This window comes from Diceros bicornis, chromosome 29 (genome assembly GCF_020826845.1).
Source record: "Diceros bicornis minor isolate mBicDic1 chromosome 29, mDicBic1.mat.cur, whole genome shotgun sequence".
NCBI lineage: Eukaryota > Metazoa > Chordata > Mammalia > Perissodactyla > Rhinocerotidae > Diceros > Diceros bicornis.
The window spans coordinates 16390532-16408710 of record NC_080768.1 but is presented as its reverse complement, the minus strand read 5'-3'; the positions used below and the strand labels follow the sequence as shown (position 1 = coordinate 16408710).

Below are 18179 nucleotides of genomic sequence, written 5' to 3'. Positions count from 1 at the left end.
GTTTTTGTATGGACATATGTTTTCATTTCTCTTAGGTATACGCCAAAGAGTGGAATTGCTAAGTCATGTGGTAACTCCACTTCAGCTTTTTGAGGAACTGTTTTACAAAGCGGCTGCACCACTTTACGTTCCCATCAGCACAGTCTGAGAGTTCCAGTTTCTCCACATCTTCGTTAACGCTTGTTGTTATCTGACTTTTTGATTCTAGCATCCTAATGGGTGTGAAGTGGTATCTCATTTGTTTGTGTATGTGGTAAAATATACATAACATAAAATTTACTGTTTTAACCATTTTTAAATGTGCAGTTCTGTGGCATTAAGTATATTCACATTATCGTGCAACCATCATCATCTATCTCCGGAACTTTTTCATTCATCCTAACTGAAGCTCTGTCCCATTAAACAACAGTTCCTCATTCCTCATTCCCCCAGCCCAACTTTTTGTTTTCTATGGATTTGACTACTTAGCTACCTCATATGAGAGGAATCATCCAATATTTGTCCTTTTGTGTCCTTGATTTCCACTTAGCATTATGTCTTCAAGGTTCGTCCCTGTTGTAGCATGTGTCGGAATTTCCTTTTTAAAACTGAATGATAATCTATCCTCTGTATATATCCATTCATCTGTCAATAGGCATTTGGGTTGCTTCTACCTTTTGCCTGTTGTGAATAGTGTTATGAACATGAGTGTGCAAGTAGCTGTGCAAGTCCTCGCTTTCACTTCTTTCGGGTGTGTACCCAGAGGTGGAATTGCTGGGTCATATGGTAATTCTAAATCCAATTTTTTGAGGAATCACCATGCCATTTTTCACAGTGGCTGCACCATTTAATATTCCCACTAGCAGTGCTCAGGTGTTCCTATTTCTCTACATGCTCACTTGATGCTTTCTGTTTTTTTGATAATAGCCATCCTAACGGGTGTGAAGTGGTATCTCATTGTAGTTTTGAGTTGTATTTCCCTAGTGACTAATGATATTGGGCATCTCTTCATGCGCTTATTGGACATTGGTATATCTTCTTTGAGGACATGTCTCTTCAAGTCTTTTGCCCATTTTTAAATTGGGTTATTTATCTTTTTATTGTTGAGTTGTAAGAGTCCAGTTTCTACGACTAGTTACATATGGAGATTCGGGATTGGTCTATTTCTCTTTTTTTCCTTGTTATTCATAGTAGTAGAGTAAATAAATCCCTTGGCCTAGTTGAGGACAATACAAAGTATATTACTAACTTTAAAATTGTGCAGTTATGTTCATTATTTAAGCAGCTGTTTATTTGAAAGCATGGCATTTAAATTTGCACCATCATGCTAAAATTTGAGCATGAAGAAGTAGTTGCCTGGCTGTTAGCAGGCTCCCCTGCAGCAATTCAACTCCGCCGCTGTTGGCCACCTACCTTCCTCCCCACAAGTTCTCCACCCCTGCCCTGAGCCTGACCCAGTGTGCTGAGGTCTCTCCTCCTACTCCTCTTTAGGAGCATCCTCCTCCTCTTAGCATCTTCTTTTTGTGCCTTTCCACCAAGGCCACTTGGTCTCCTTTTTTATCTTCTTCCTCATTCCAGTTAACTTTTTATGCTAGCTAAAGGCTCTAGCAATGCAGAGTAAAATAGAGAGGAGAGGAAGTGAGAGAGAACTGGAATCCCTCCCCAGAGGTTCATTCATTCACAAATATTGAGTGCCTGCCCTATGCTAGGCACTTTGTGAGGTGATAGAGTCACGAGAGTGACCCAATAAGCCTTAGAGTTTATAACTAATGCAGTGGTCTCCCAAGGAGAGTGTGTCACACTCCATTGGATGAGGAAAAAGAATGCCAAACTCCTGTTTATATTTATCTTTTATCTCATTAAAAAATTTCTGTATAGTATATAAGTACAGTAATACAGGGTATGATTGATTAGTATCCATGTATTTATTTGTGAAATGGTTTAAATTTTTCATTGTCGAGGAGTGAGATTAAAATCATCTGAGAAGTCGCCTGTGTAACTGATTTTGATTTTGTTAGCCATTTAAACAAAGACTGCTTTGTACTCCGTTGTAAGGGAACAAACATAAATACTGCCCAAACAGCCAGACTTTGTACTTTTTTTTTTCTTTTGTAGACCCTCCCTTACACAGCACTGCTATATATGCTGATGAAGAAGAATTCTCCAAGCACTGTGGGTCATCCATCCCTTCGACTCCTCAAGGAAAAGAAGCGAAAAGAAGGTATGGTTATGTCTCAAGCAATTGTTTATTCATGGTTAATGGAGTTTCTGAGGAACTCTTTAAGATAGAAGCTTATAAAATTAAAACTTTTTAAAGATCTTTTCGGAGCCAGGTTATTTTGCCTCAAGAGAACTGGAACATAAAAACTTAATTGTTCAATAATTGACGTTACTTACAATAACTAATTAAAATTGACATAATTGACACCTGATTATCCTAGAAAACATGCCTGTGACATTGGTCATCTTTGCGGTAAAAGAAATAAGGGGGAGGGGCCGGCCCGGTGGCGCAAGCGGTTAAGTGCGCGCGCTCCGCTGCGGCGGCCCGGGGTTCGCTGGTTCGGATCCCGGGCGCACACCGACGCACTGCTTGGTAAGCCATGCTGTGGCGGCGTCCCATATAAAGTGGAGGAAGATGGGCACCGATGTTAGCCCAGGGCCGTCTTCCTCAGCAAAAAAAAGAGGAGGATTGGCGGATGTTAGCTCAGGGCTGATCTCCTCACAAAAAAAAAAAAAAAAAAAAGAAATAAGGCGGGGGGAGGCTTTATGAGCATAGAATTTTAGGTGATTTTGAAAGATCTCTTTAATTTACAGATTCTCTTTTTTTTTTTTTTTTAATTTTTTTTTATTTATTTATTTTTCCCCCCAAAGCCCCAGTAGATAGTTGTATGTCATAGTTGCACAGCCTTCCAGTTGCTGTATGTGGGACGCGGCCCCAGCATGGCCAGAGAAGCGGTGCGTGGGTGCGCACCCGGGATCCGAACCTGGCCCGCCAGCAGCGGAGCGCGCGCACTTAACCGCTAAGCCATGGGGCCGGCCCTACAGATTCTCTTAATTGTCACAAAAGAAATGTTCTTCAGTGCAAGGTGGGAGTAGGGGAGACAGGCTGATAGTTACAAAGGGACTACGAAGTCTGTTGTATATTTTGGGTGTGTTATCTGTAAGGAGCATTGGTTTGAGTTTTACAAATTTATATGAAGGCCTGGGTCAGGTAAATCAAGTAAAAATAACTCCATAGAGACAACTCGAGAACAACTTATATAATGATGAACTCGTCAGTAACTTTAGTACTAATTATAAATTATTAGCTAGAGCAGATCCTTGACTTAAGAACCTCTGTTAGGTAATAGGTCAGTTCTAGTGATTGAATATATTTTGAAAGTAGCAAAACTGCATTTTTAAAACAAATTTCCCACTTAGGCAGAAATCTCAATTAGGAAGTCTCCTGGAGGTTATCAGCATTAGGGAAGGTTTATGGTTCTTGGTTATCCTGGAGACTCCAGTTTTTCTATGAGATGTTACTGAAAAATCAAGAATAAAAGCCAAATATTTGGAAAAACACACACTTCACTTTAAACAGCAGTGAAGGTGATTTTCAAAGAGGGATTTTTTGAATAGGTAGCACATTCACATGGTTTAAACATATAAAAAGGTTTATAATAAAAAGTCTTTGTCTCATCTCTACCATCGCCCAGCTCCTGCACCCACTTCTCCCTCTCCTCCACTATTAATTTCTTATATGTCCTGTCACAGTTTCTTTGTGCATGTAAAACTAAATAAGAATACAGATTTTTAACCTTTCTTATATACAAAAGGTAGTATACCTTGCTGCCTAGCTTTTTTCACTTAATATGTCTTGGAGATCTTTACATATCAATACATATGGAGCTTTCTCATATATGGATATGAGATATTCCACAGTTTATTTACCCAGTCCCGTATCAACAGGCAATTGGGTGGTTTTCAGTCTACTGCTGTCACCAACAGTGTTGTGGTCAGTAACCTGGTACATATGCCATTTCACACATGTGCCTCTGCATTTATAGGATATATTCATAAAAGGAAATCCTGGGTTAAATGAAATGTGTGTTAGTAGTTTTTATAGTTATTGCCACCAGAGTGGCATCAAACTTGCATTTGTTTTTGGTGAGGAAGATTGGCCCTGAGCTAACATCTGTTGCCAATCCTCCTCTTTTTGCTGAGGAAGATTGGCCCTGAGCTAACATGTGTGCCCATCTTCCTCCATTTTATATGTGAGACACCTGCCACATCATGGCTTGATGAGTGGTGTGTAGGTCCGCACCCGGGATCCGAACCTGTGAACCCTGGGCCGCCAAAGCAGAGCATGCGAACTTAACCTCTATGCCACCAGGCCAGCCCCTCAAACTTGCATTTTTGCTAACGCGGTAAAGGGCTATCTCAGTCCAGTTCTCGTTTGTATTTTTCTTATGACTCAGTTGAGCAGCATCTGTTCATATGTTTAAAAGCTCTTGAGTTTCTCTTTCTGCAAACTCGTTATATCCTTTTTCCGTTCTTCTAGTAGGTGTTGGTCATTTTCTTCTTGACTTCTAGGACTTCATTAAACATTAGTGAAATTAACCTGATGTAATAGATTTTTTTTTTTCACTAGTTTGTCCATCTGTCTTTTGACAGAACACCGAATGGTGTTTTTTCACATGGAAATTTTTTGTTTCTGTATAGATGCATTGATACATTTATCAGTATCTTTCTTTAGGGGTTAGGGATTTTGACTCATAGTTAATCAATTCCCATCATAGAACTTTTATGACTTCTTTTTATGTTGACATCTTTGATCCTTTCTATCCTTTTGTAAGGTGTGAGGTATGGATACAACTTGTGTTCTTTTTTCTAGATGGCTACTCCACTGTCTCAGATCCATTTATCAAATGACCTGTCTTTCCTCTACTGGTTTGAGATGTCACCTTTCTTACATATTAAATTCCATCTGTATTTGCGTCTGTTTCTAGAATTTCTGTTCTCTTTTGGTGGTCTTCTATCTAGTCATGCTCCACTGTTGTCCTCTTTAATTACTGAGGCTTTGTAACGTTTGGAGTATCTGGTAGTGCCAGTTGCTCCCTCATTGAGCTTCTTTACAGAGTTTTGTTGTCTATCCTTGTTTGTTTTTTATATGAATTTTAAGATCAACTTGTTAAAAGCAAAGAAACTATTGTGGTCTTTATTGGGTTGAGTTAAATTTATAAATTAGACTAGGGGGAGTGGATGTTTGTATGATGATGAGCAAACGCCTTTCCATTCGTTCCAGTTCTTTGTGTGCTTTAGTGCTGTTTTCATTTTTATTCACATAGATTTTGTACATTTCTTAAGTTTATTCCAAGGAAATTTGTCTTTTTTTGTTTTTATCATAAATGAGGTCTTTTCTTACATTTATCTTTTTTGTTGTGGTTGATTGTATGTAGGAAAGCTATGAATTTCTTGCATTAATTTTTTACTAGTAGGAATTAATTTTTTAATCTATTCTATTTTATAACATTAAATATTTACTGTGTGCCAAATACTATGCTAGATGTTGGAAAATAAGGAATAAAACATTGTCCCTAAGAATACCCTATTAAGGATACTTAAGAATAACGTATGGAGCCAGCCCTGATGGCCTAGCGGTTCAAGTTTGGCACACTCCACTTCCATGGGCTGGGTTCAGTTCCCAGGCACCGAACCACACCACTCGTCTGTCAGTAGCCACGCTGTGGTGGCGGCTCACATAGAAGAACTAGAATGACTTACAACTAGAATATACAACTATGTAGTGGGGCTTTGGGGAGGGGAAAAAAAAAGACAGAGAGGAAGACTGGCAACAGTTGTTAGCTCAGGGCAAATCTTTCCCAGCAATAAATAAATAAATATATAAAATAAAAATAAAATAAAAAACAAGATGAAGATACCTAGTACTACCATTAAAAAAAAAAGAATAAGGTATGAATTTTGTCAGAATTAATCTATTAGGAAAATTATATGTTTTTTATTCATTTGATCTACATGAATAGATTTCCTGTATTAAATTCTTTGCATTCCTGGGATCAAAAAAAAAAACCTACTTGGTTTGGCCTCCTTGCTGATCTTCAAATTCTTTTTTTTTTTTTGAAATGTTTCTACTTAGTATTTTTTTCCATCCTGCATTTTTTTGTGTGGGGGGAAGATTAGCCCTGAGCTAACATCTGTTGCCAAACCTCCTCCTTTTGCCGAGGAAGACTGGCCCTGGGCTAACATCCGTGCCCATCTTCCTCTGCTTTATATGGGACGCCTCCACAGCATGGCTTGATAAGTGATGCATATGTCCATGCCTGGGATCCGAACCTGCAAACCCCGGGCTGCTGAAGTGGAGCACGCAAACTTAACCACTACGCCACAGGGCCGGCCCCCTATCCTGCATTTTTAAACTTTGTGTCATTGTGTTTGGAGTGTGTCTATGGAAAATAGCATTTAAATAATGTTGTTTGGCTTGTCTTTTTTTTTATTTTTTCATTTATGTTTTAAAAATTTTATTTATTATGGTAAGAACATTCAACATGAGATCTACCCTCTTAACAAATCTTCAAGTGTACAATATAGTATTGTTCGCTATAGGCACCATGTTGTATAGAAGGTCTCTAGAACTCACTCATCTTGCCTAACTGAAAATTTATGCCTGTTGACTAGCAGTTTTCCATTTCCCCAGCCCCTGGCAACCGCCGTTCTACTCTTTGATTCTATGAATTTGCCTATTTTAGATACCTCATATGGGCGGAATCATGTGGTATTTGTCCTTCTGTGACTGGCTTATTTCACTGAGCATCATGTCAGTGTCACATTCTTAAATATGTACCACCTCAGGGCTTTTGCATGTACTGTTCTCTGTGCCTGGATTCCATATATCTTCCTCTGCATATCTGTATGGCTCGCTCCCCACTTCCTTTCAGATTTCAGATATCACCTGATCACAGCAGTCTGCTCTGATACCTCATAGAAAATATTGCCTTTCTTCATCAATATATTTCCTTTACTCTGTTCTTTTTCTCATAGCATTTATCTCTACCCAATCAATATTTTATGTCATTTTTTAATTTGTTCATTGTCTCTCCCCAATAGAGGTAGCTTTCAGAGAGCAGGACTTTGTTCTGTTCTCTGCTATAGAACACCTGGCACATGGTAGGCATTCAGTGAATATTTGAGTTCGTTCTTCATCCATGCCGTGTAAGAGTGGTGTCATGGTTAAGGTGACTGGCCCTGAACACACTGTGCTGGTTCAAAAACCTGTTCTGCCACTACTAAGTCTGTGACCTTGGGAAAGACATTTAACTTCTAGGTTCCTTCATCTGGAAAGTGGGATAATAATACAACCTACTTTATATGATTGTTTTAAGATGAATTTATCCTCTTAAGCTCTTAAAACAGGCTGACACATAGTAAACCTTCCAATGTTAGCTTTTTGTTATTGGTATTTTTTCAACAAACATTTATTGAGCACTGACTACATACCAGGCACTGTGTTAGGCTCTTGGTTTATAATAATAACTCAAAATGGACATAATCCTTGTCCTCATGGAGCCTATGGAGCAATAGATATTAATGAAGAATCACGGACAAATCACATATAGGGATGGGTGTGATGCTATGAGTAGGAGTTAGGTTGATGAGGGGTGGAGTGAGGAACATTCCATACGAGGGGAATAGCATGTATAAAGGTCCTGTGGTGGGAGGAAGCATGGTGAGTCTGTGGGACTGAAAAAATCTGGGATGCCTCAAAGTAAACAGGATGAAGAAGAGGAACACATTGCAAGATGGTAATTACTTTGAATGTCATGATTGGGAGAGATTGCTAGTTGTCTGCCTCAATGTCTTCCCCTTCTTCCTTGGTGATAGAATGTTTGATTTTAGCTGAACACGTGGCTGTCAGAACAAAGAATATATTTCCTACCTTCTCTTGCAGCTAAGATGTCTATATGATTAAATGTTAGCCAAAGAAGTACCTGCAACTTCTGGCAGTGTCTTTCAAGGGAGGATTGTGCCCTTCTTTTTCCTTCCTTCTTCCTTATGGTTGGAGTGGGATGTGACAGCTGAAGCTTGAGCAACTGTCTTGGACCATGAGGTAGCATGCTAGAAAATGGAGCAATAAGATGGAAGGAATCTGGGCTCTGATGATGGGAGGCTGCTATACCAGCCCTGAATTGTCTCTGAAGTTTTGTTGAGAGGGAAATAAAGTATCTCATTTAAACCATTTTGGGGGTGTATTTTCTACCATTTGCAGCCATATCTAATCTTATCTCATAAACTTGGTAAGGAACTTGTCATTATCCTCAACAGTTGAAGAATTTTAAGCCTGGGTGACATAGTTAGTTCTGCATTTAAAAATTATCACCCTGGGGCTGCCCCGTAGCTTAGCGGTTAAGTGTGCACGCTCCGCTACTGGCGGCCCAGGTTCGGATCCCAGGTATGCACCGACGCACTGCTTGTCCAGCCATGCTGAGGGCGCGTCCCACATACAGCAACTAGAAGGATGTGCAGCTGTGATATACAACTATCTACTGGGGCTTTGGGGAGAAAAAGGAGGAGGTTTGGCAATAGATGTTAGCTCAGAGCCGGTCTTCCTCAGCAAAAAGAGGAGGATTAGCATGGATGTTAGCTCAGGGCTGATCTTCCTCACAAAAAAAAAATTATCACCCTGGGGGCCGGCCCAGTGGCGCAAGCGGTTAAGTGTGTGCGCTCCACTGCGGTGGCCCAGGGTTCGCCGGTTCGGATCCCGGGTGTGCACCAACGCACCACTTTGTCAAGCCATGCTTTGGCGGCATCCCATATAAAGTAGAGGAAGATGGGCACGGATGTTAGCCCAGGGCCAGTCTTCCTCAGCAAAAAAAAGAGGAGGATTGACAGATGTTAGCTCAGGGCTGATCTTCCTCACACACACAAAAAAGTATCACTGTGGTTGCTGTGTGGAGAATGGATTTGAGAGAGGCAAGAATGGAATGGAGAGACCAGTTTTGAAGCTGTGTTAGTGGTCTGGGGCAGGGAGGACTAGGGTAATTGTGACAGAGATGGAGATAAGTGGATGGGTTCAAGAAATAGTTAGGAAGCAAATCCGCAGGGCTTAGTGATGGGTGGCATATAGGAGGGTGGGGAGGAGTTGCTGTCAGAGACAACTTGTGGCTTTCTGGCTCGTGTAAATGGATTGATGATAGTGCCATTGGCTAAGTAAGGTAGGGGTTACCAGGAGATTGAGTAACCCTGTCGTTATCAGGTGATCACGAATTTGGTATGTAGATCTCAAAGAGATTGTTGTATACTTGGGTCTGAAGCCCAGAGAAGAGGGCTAAGCTGGAGTTCAGACTGAAGTTGTCTGCATAGAAGTGGTGTGCATGGATGGGTGTGGCCGTGGATGAGAGCTCACGGGAGAGATGGTGGCCTGAGAGAAGGCAAGGACCTGGGACCAACCCTCACGAAAACCCGCCTAGAGAAGGAGCTTGCAGAGGAGAGAGAATAAAAGTAGCTAGAGGGGAAAGAAGAAAACCAGGACAATGTTTGTTCACAGTAGTGGGGGGATTGTGTGTGTGCGTGTGTGCATGTGCGTGCATGCATGTGTATCGGGGGGTCAAGTGCAGTTGAAAAGCAAGTGAGGTAAGGACTGAACACGTGCACTGCATTTAACAGTATGGACATTCCTGGTAATCTTGGTTTTGGTGGTGTGATAAGTCCAAACAAAAAATGTTTGGGTTAGACAGGGTTTGTATGTGGATACAAAAGGAAGTCAGGGCAGAAAGTTTGCTCTGGAGAGAGAGAGAGAGACCAGCAACATTTCCTAGGTCTCATGGAGGCATCATCATCCAGGCCCCAAATCCTCACCGAGGATGTTCTGTTCTTCCTTCCTAGACCTTCTCCCTCCCTCTCTCCTCTTTACATGTAGCGATTCTGCTCTTCGCCCTCTCCTCTCCACCCCCCCCCCCGGCCCCGTTACTCTCAGGGTTTTAATTACCCGTATGCCGCTGTTCACCAGGTCGCTCTGTCACCCGGCCTTTCTCACGAGGCCCAAGACGTCCTGCATCTTGGCCATTTTCCCTAGAGGCCTGCAGGCACCTCGGACTCAGCAAAGGCAAAACCAAGCTCAGTCCTTTTCTCCCTCGTCCAGTGTCAACAAGCTCCTCTGGTGTTTTCTATGTTAATGGACCTGCTGTCACCTAGTCACCCAAAAAAGCAATCTGGGAGTCATTCCTGGTATCTTCTGCTCTCTGACCGATCCTGTTTGTCCGAGCCTGTGACTGCCTCGAGCATCCACTTTTCCCTCTCTGTAGCCCTGCCACCTGCCTGCAGCTGCTGTAGGTTAGGCACCTGCTACCCTCACCAGCACTCCTGCAGTAGTTTCCTGCCTGGTCTCCTTGTTTCCGGAATCGCTCTTTCTCCTCTGGTCCACCCACCTGCTCACACAGCTTCCAGCGTGATCTTTCTAGAATGCAAGGCTTATCTCACTGTCATGCCTCCCACCTTTTAAGAGCCTCGCATTGCCTGTATGCATGGCATAGACGGCATCTGTGCCAGTTTGGATCCTCGGGTAAGTAGACACTGAGGCAGAGTAAGAATTGAAGGGCCTTTGTAGTAATACCTATGAAAGTGAAAGGGGGAAGAGTCAGGACTGGGCCGAAGTGGCCTCGGACTACAATGCAGCCCTCGCAGTTCCTGCCGACCCACTGGGGAGCTCTGGAGGACAGAGTGCCCATCAGAGGAGTCCTGTATGGGGCAGAAATGACCAGGCCCGCGCTGTCTCTGGCCTTCCTACTAGACAGCGAACCCATTGAAGGAAGGCTTCTCATTTTTAAAATAATTTTATTCACTGTGCTTTTGTATTTTGAGATTGGTGTTAAATAAATGTTTGTTGTATTGAACTGAATGAAAAAATTAAAGAACTCTTATGTCTCATCAGAAGTTTAGGGTTATTTTTTCCTTTTCAAAGGAAAAAAGAAGGTATTCCTGTTATGTCTCCTAATGATGGGCCTGGTGTCTGTGGATTCGCTTTTAGTAAAAAAATGGCCGATCCACCTGGAAGTGGTTACATGGAGGAAGGTGCAGTGCTCAGACACAACCACGAGGTGCTGCAGTAATGGGACGCTTAGCTGCCTGCCAAGGATAAGCTGATGTGGCCTGGGTGTGGGAAGATGTGGGAGATGACCAGCAAATCTGGGAAGGTGGCAGGCCTGCCCATGACAAGGGGGAAATCTCCTCATTACATTGAGCTTGTTTTCTGTTGGACAAGCAACTTATGGAAGACATATGTGAATAAAAATGAAATGTGTGCAAGATATTGATGGCTTGTTCTTTGGTACAGTTCGAACACTTCTGAAATTGAAGCAAGTGAAAACGAGTCTGTGATAATTAGCGCAAGAAAGGTATGTAGGAGTGTTTTCTATCTTAATTTGTAAGATATTTCATATCCTCTTTAGATTGGATGCAAGCAGAGAAAATGTTCTGTAAAATATTTCATATCCCGTTTAGATTGGATGCAAATAGAGAAAATGTTCTAGCGCAACAAAGAGAAAGAATATTGTTTTAGAAGATACTTTTATAATAAAAAGTGAAATATTTTTATATCTGAAGCATTTTTCATTACAGAGGTCTCAAATTTCTACGTACCATGTCAGTTTTCATAGTGTACATGTAATGTGTTTAGACTGTGATTTAACAAAGGCGGAGTGTTGTTGGGAGTGTTTATTTGGAGCTCTTTAATCTGGATGTCCCATCCTATCCACTAATCATGTTGCCATCTTCCTGCTGTGTTCAGTCTTGAAGTTTAGCAATGAGACATGTGGACTTGACAGTTATCTACTATTACAATAAGAATGATAGGCATTTGTATTTTCTAAACCAGTAATGCTGTTTTCTTGACATAGTCAGAAAGAAAACGCAAGCCCATTAGTGATGAATCTGAAAGCAGTGAAGAAAGTGATATAAGAAGAAAAGTTAAACCAGCGGAGAAAACAAGTCCACAACAACCTGAAGCTGTTCCAGCTGCAGCATCTTCAGAACCTGCAGAGAAACCAGGGGCATCGGTCACTCGTACAAAGGTAGGACCCCTTAGTGCAGAGTCCTCTGTTGAAGAGGAGACCCTGGCAACAGAAAGTCAACCGGTAAGAGAGTGTCTGCCATCCCCTTGGAGATAAGAAAAAGTTGATTGAAAATGTTTAGGGGGAAAACAAAGCATTTTCTCTCTTTCCTTCAGTTCTTTTAAAACATAAGTTTTATATTTTTCTTGTTATAAAAATGTTTGTTTTAGAAAATTTAGGGCCGGCCCGGTGGCTTAGCGGTTAAGTGCATGCACTTCGCTACTGGCGGCCCGGTTTCTGATCCCGGGCGCACACCAATGCACCGCTTCTCCGGCCATGCTGAGGCTGCGTCCCACATACAGCAACTAGAAGGATATGCAACTATGACATACAACTATCCACTGGGGCTTTGGGGAAAAAAAAAGAAGGAGGAGGATTGGCAATAGATGTTAGCTCAGAGCCGGTCTTTCTCAGCAAAAAGAGGAGGATTAGCATGGATGTTAGCTCAGGGCTGATCTCCCTCACAAAAAAAACAAAAAAGAAAGAAAATTTAGAAGCTATGGAAAGGAAGATAAAATCACCTACAAATCCATCACCCAAAAATAACCGCCAGGTTTTTAGGTCTGTACTCTTCAGTCCTTTAGCTGAGCTTTGCTCACCTTAAGTGGGACTGTATCCTTGTCATTAAGAATTCTGCAATGCCATTTTAATGAATACGTGACGTTTCATTCATGAATGTGCCATAGTTTAGTTAATCTCTTACTAAGGAATGGTTGCAACTTAAAACATTTTGAGTTCTTTGAACTTCTTTCTGGCTAAATCTTTGTGCATACCCTTGATCATTTCCTTAGAAAAAAACTTACTGTGATAAGATTTCTGGTCATATGTGTTCTGTTATAAGATTCTTGACATATCTTTTGGCCAGGCTCTTAATATGACATTTTATTAATTCAGTTGGTTTAATGGTTTGAATAAATAATTCATTCTCATGTTCAAACTTTTTTTTTTTTTGTGAGGAAGATTAGCCCTGAGCTAACATCTGTCGCCAATCCTCCCCTTTTTGATGAGGAAGACTGGCCGTGGGCTAACATCCGTGCCCATCTTCCTTCACTTTATATGCGATGCCGGCACAGCATGGCTTGACATGCGGGCGTCAGTGCGCACCCAGGATCTGAACCTGCGAACCCCGGGCCGCCGCAGCGGAGCTTGCACACTTAACCACTACGTCACAGGGCCGGCCCCCAGACATTTTTTTAAATATAGTAGGATGTTCCTGCCACCTCATCTTCCACTTTCCACTTCCCCACCCATTGAACATACACACAGGTAACTTTATAACTAGTTTCTTATGTATCCTTCCAGATTTTCCTTCTGCCCATGTAAACAAATAGGAATATATTTTCTTCTTTGAATTCCCCCTTTTCACACAAATAGAAGCATATTATACATGTTGTTCCGCCTCTTGTGGGTCTGTCTTGGTGAACATCCCATGTAAACTTGAACTGGCAGTTGTTTGGTGTGATATTCTGTGAGTGTCAACTGAGGTCAAGTTGATTGATAGTGTAGCTCAGATATTATGTCTCCTTATAGTCTTTTCTTTTTATTAAGGTCATATTGGCTTATAACATTGTGTACACTTCAGGTGTACGTTATTATATTTCAGTTTCTGTCTAGACTGCGTTGTGTTCACCACCAAAAGTCTAATTTTTATCCGTCACCATACATACGTGCCCCTTCACCCCTTTCGCCCTCCCCTCACCCCCTTCCCCTCTGGTAACCACTAATCTGTTCTCCTTATCTGTGTGTTTATCTTCCACATATGAGTGAAATCATATGGTATTTGTCTCTCTCTGACTTATTTTGCTTAATATAGTACCCTCAAGGGCCATCTATGTTGTTGCAGATGGCACAATTTTGTCTTTTTTTATGGCTGAGTAGTATTCCATTGTATATATATACCATATCTTCTTTATCCATTCATCCGTTGATGGGCACTTAGGTCGCTTCCATGTCTTGGCTATTGTGAATAATGCTGCAGTGAACATAGGGATGCATAAATCTCTTTGAATTGTTGATTTCATGTTCTTTGCATAAATACCCAGTAGTGGGATAGCTGGGTCATATGGTATTTCTATTTCTAATTTTTTGGGAAATCTCCATACTGTTTTCCATGGTGGCTGCACCAATTTACATTCCCAGCAGCAGTGTATGAGGGTTCCCTTTTCTCCACATCCTCTCCAACAGTTGTTATTTCTTGTCTTGTTAATTGTAGCCATTCTGATGGGTGTGAGGTGATATCTCATTATAGTTTTGATTTCCGTTTCCCTGATAATTAATGATGTTGAACATCTTTTTATGTGCCATCTGTTTATCTTCTTTGAAAAAATGTTCATATCCTCTGCCCATTTTTTGATTGGGTTGTTCATTTTTTTGTTGTTGAGTTGTATGTGTTTTGTATATAGTTTGGAGATTAACCCCTTGTTGGATATATGGAGAATGATCCACTTGATTACAAAGAAGGGATGTTTTTTAACATCGCAATTTTGTGGATTTTCTTTAGTTCTCTGATGTTTTGTGTCATGAATTTTGAAGATATGTTATTTGATTGTTTTTTAATTTTAGACTTACAGAAAAATTGCAAAAATAGTTCAGAAAGTTCCCACATGTTTTTTACCCAGCTTCATCTAATTCTTACACCTCACATAACCAAAGTACAGTGATTAAAACCAGGAAATGAACGTTGGTATAATGCTATTATCTAAAGTACAGAAGCTCTGTTTTTAATTGCATACTTATTTAAGGTTGTCTTCTTGATGAATGGCTTCTATTACTATGAAATGCTCCCCTTTAATTTCTTCTAATACTTTTTTGTCTTGAAATCTATATTGTGTGATATTAATATGGCCCCAGAAGCTTTCTTATGCTCTTTGCAAGGTAAATCTTTTTTCATGCATTTTCTTTCAACCTGTTTTTGTCTTTTTTTTTCCAGCTTTATTGAGATATAATAGACACATAACATTGGGTAAATTTAAGGTGTACAGTGTGTTGATTTGATACACTTATATATTGCAAAATAATTACCAGTAGCATTAGTTAACACCTCCATAACTTCACATAATTACTATATCTTTTTTGAGGTGAGAACATTTAGGATTTACTCTCTTAGCAACTTTCAAGTATATAATACAGTATTGTTAACTCTAATCACCATGCTGTACGTTAGATTCCTAGAACTTATTCATCTTATAACTGGAAGTTCATACCTTTTGACCAATATCTCCCCATTTCTTCCAATCCCCAGCTGCTGGTAACCACCATTTACTCTCTCTTTCTATGAGTTCACTTTTTTAGATTCCACATATAAGTGAGATCATTCAATATCTGTCTTTCTTTGACTTATTTCACTTAGCACGATGCCCTCAAGGTCCATCTGTGTTGTCACAAATGTTAGAATTTCCTTCTTTCTTGTGACTGAATAATATTCTGTTGTACGTATATATACCACATCTTCTTTATCAATTATCCATAGATGTACGCTTAGGTTGTTTCCATATTTTGGCTATTGTGAATAATGCTACAATGAACGTGGGAGTGCAGAAATCTCTTCGAGATCCTGTTTTCGTTCCTTTTGGGTATGTACCCAGAAGTGGGATTGCCAGATCATATATCTAGTTCTGTTTTTAATTTTTTGAGGAATCACAAAAAAAAAAGAGTAGGATATTGAAGGTCCCTGTTATTACTGTGTTGTTGTCTTTCTCCCTTCTTATCTGTTAGTATTGCTTAATATATTTAGGTGCTTCAATGTTGGGTGCATATATATATATATATATATATACACTTATGATTGTTATATCTTCTTGATGAATTGACCCGTTTATCATTATATAATAACCTTCTTTGTCTCTTGTTACTGTTTTTGGCTTAAAGTCTATTTTGTCTGATATAATTATAGCTATCCCTCCTCTCTTTCAGTTTCTACTTGCATGGAACATGTTTTTCCATCCCTTCACTTTGAGCCTATGTGTGTCCTTACAGCTGAAGTGAGCCTCTTGCATCGTATAGTTGGGTCTTTTTTTTTTTATCCATCCAGCCACTCTATGCCTTTTGATTGGAGAATTCAATCCATTTACATTTAGAGTAATTATTGATAAGTAAGGACTTTCTAATGCCATCTTATTGTTTTCTGGCTATTTTGTAGTTTCCTTGTTCCTTTTTTCCTCTCTTGCTGTCTTTCTTTGTGAATTGATGATTTCCTGTAGTGGTAAGCTTTGATTTTCTATCTCTTGTAAATTTACTGTAGGTTTTTGCTTTGTTGTTACTGTGAGGCTTACATAAGACATATACATATTTATAGTTGTATATAAAATAGTTTTATAATATATGTAACAGTCTATTTTATGCTGATGACCACCTAACTTTGATTGCATGTAAAAATTCTACCCTTTTACTCTACCCTTTTTTGTTTTTGATGTCATAATTTACCTCTTTTTCTACTGTGTATTCATTAACAAATTATTGTAACTATAACTATCTTTTAGTACTCGTCCTTTGACCTTTATACTAGAGTTAAGTGGTTAACACACCACTGTATTACAGTATTAGTGTGTTCTGAATTTGACTATATACTTACCTTTACCAGTGTGTTGTATATTTTCATATTACACATTAGCAGCCTTTCATTTCAACTTAAAGATCTCCTTCCTGCATTTCTTGTAAGGCAAGTCTAGTGGTGATAAACTCCCTCAGCTTTTGTTTACTAGTGAAAGTCTTTATCTCTCCTTCATTTCTGAAGGATAACTGTGCCAGATAGACTATTCTTGGTTGGCAGTTTTTTTCTTTCAGCCTTTCGAATGTATCCTCCCCGTCTCTCCTGTCCTGTTAGGTTTCTGCTGAGAAATTCACCGATAGCCTTACAGGGGTTCCCTTGTAAATTTCAAGCTTCTTTTCTCTTGCTGCTTTTAAGATTCTCTCTTTGTCTTTGATTTTTGATGATTTTATTATACCGTGTCTTGGAGAGGATCTCTTTTGGTTAAGTTTGTTTAGTGAACTGTGAGCTTCAGAACTTAGATGTCCAAATCTCTCACCAGATTTGGGAAGTTCTCAGCCATTATTTTTTTAAATAAGCTTTCTGCCCCCTTCTCCCTCTCTTCTTCAGGAACTCCAATAATTCGCAAGTTGTTTCTTTTGTTGGTATCCCATAGATAATGTAGGCTGTCTTCACTCTTTTTCAGTTTTTTGTTTGTGTTTTTCTGATTGGATAATATCAAAGTTCCTGTCTTCTAACTCATAGATTATTTCTTCTGCTTGATTCATTCTGATGTTCTTGCTCTCTGTTGCATTTTTCATTTAATTCATTGTATTCTTCAGCTCCAGAATTTCTGTTTGGCTCTTTTTAGTGATTTCTGTCTCTTTGTTAAACTTCTCATTTTGTTCATGTCTTGTTTTCCTGATTTTGTTGAATTGTCTTTCTGTGTTTTCTTGTAGCTCATTGCGTTTCCTTAAAACAGCTATGTTGAATTCTTTATTGGTAAAATTGCAGATCTCATGTCTTTGAGATTGATTACTGGAAGATTATTGTGATCCTTTGGTGTCATGTTTGCTTGATTTCTCATGTTCCTTGAAGTTTTGCGTTTCTGTCTTTACATTTGAAGTAGCAGTCACCTCCTCCCATCCTTACTAACTGCCTTTGGGAGAGAAGTACCTTCCATCAGACCTAGGGATTCTGAGACTTTCTCAGACCTTCTATGGGTGGGTATACCTTCTCCATGCTTCTTGCTCCCTCTTGTGGCAGAGTTCTTAAGCTGTTTGTTTTCTCTTGATCTTGTAACACACCAGGCTGAGTGTGACAGCCTCTCTTTTGTTTTCCCAAAGGTGGTACTAAAGCTCAAGTTTGTAGTGTCTCCCTGGCCCACAGATTCAAGCTGACTTTTTGTGTGTGGTTACTAGCCACCTGGCAAAGCTCCCTCTTGTGTTACCATCAGGAGTGTGCATAGGGAGTTGACCACAGGGTGGGGGTGTGTATTGGTGAGGCATGGAGCTCTGGGGGTGCTCATGGGCCAGTTGGGATACACAGGCAAGTCATTCCTAGCAGCTCATGGGTGGCCTTCTTGATGAAATCCACAATTCAGTTAGGATCTGCATCCCTTTAATGCCCTCTGA

General features: G+C 40.1%; 1 protein-coding gene across 2 annotated transcripts in view; it reads left to right on the top strand.

Moving 5' to 3' along the window:
* Positions 1–18179, top strand: part of CENPU (centromere protein U) — a 44218-nt gene that overhangs the window by 6708 nt on the left and 19331 nt on the right. For both annotated transcript variants that reach the window (XM_058524981.1, XM_058524980.1), the window contains exons 4-6: positions 2095–2200; positions 11306–11366; positions 11868–12041. In XM_058524981.1, coding sequence (XP_058380964.1) covers positions 2095–2200; positions 11306–11366; positions 11868–12041 — 341 coding nt within the window. The remainder of the gene's footprint in view (positions 1–2094; positions 2201–11305; positions 11367–11867; positions 12042–18179) is intronic.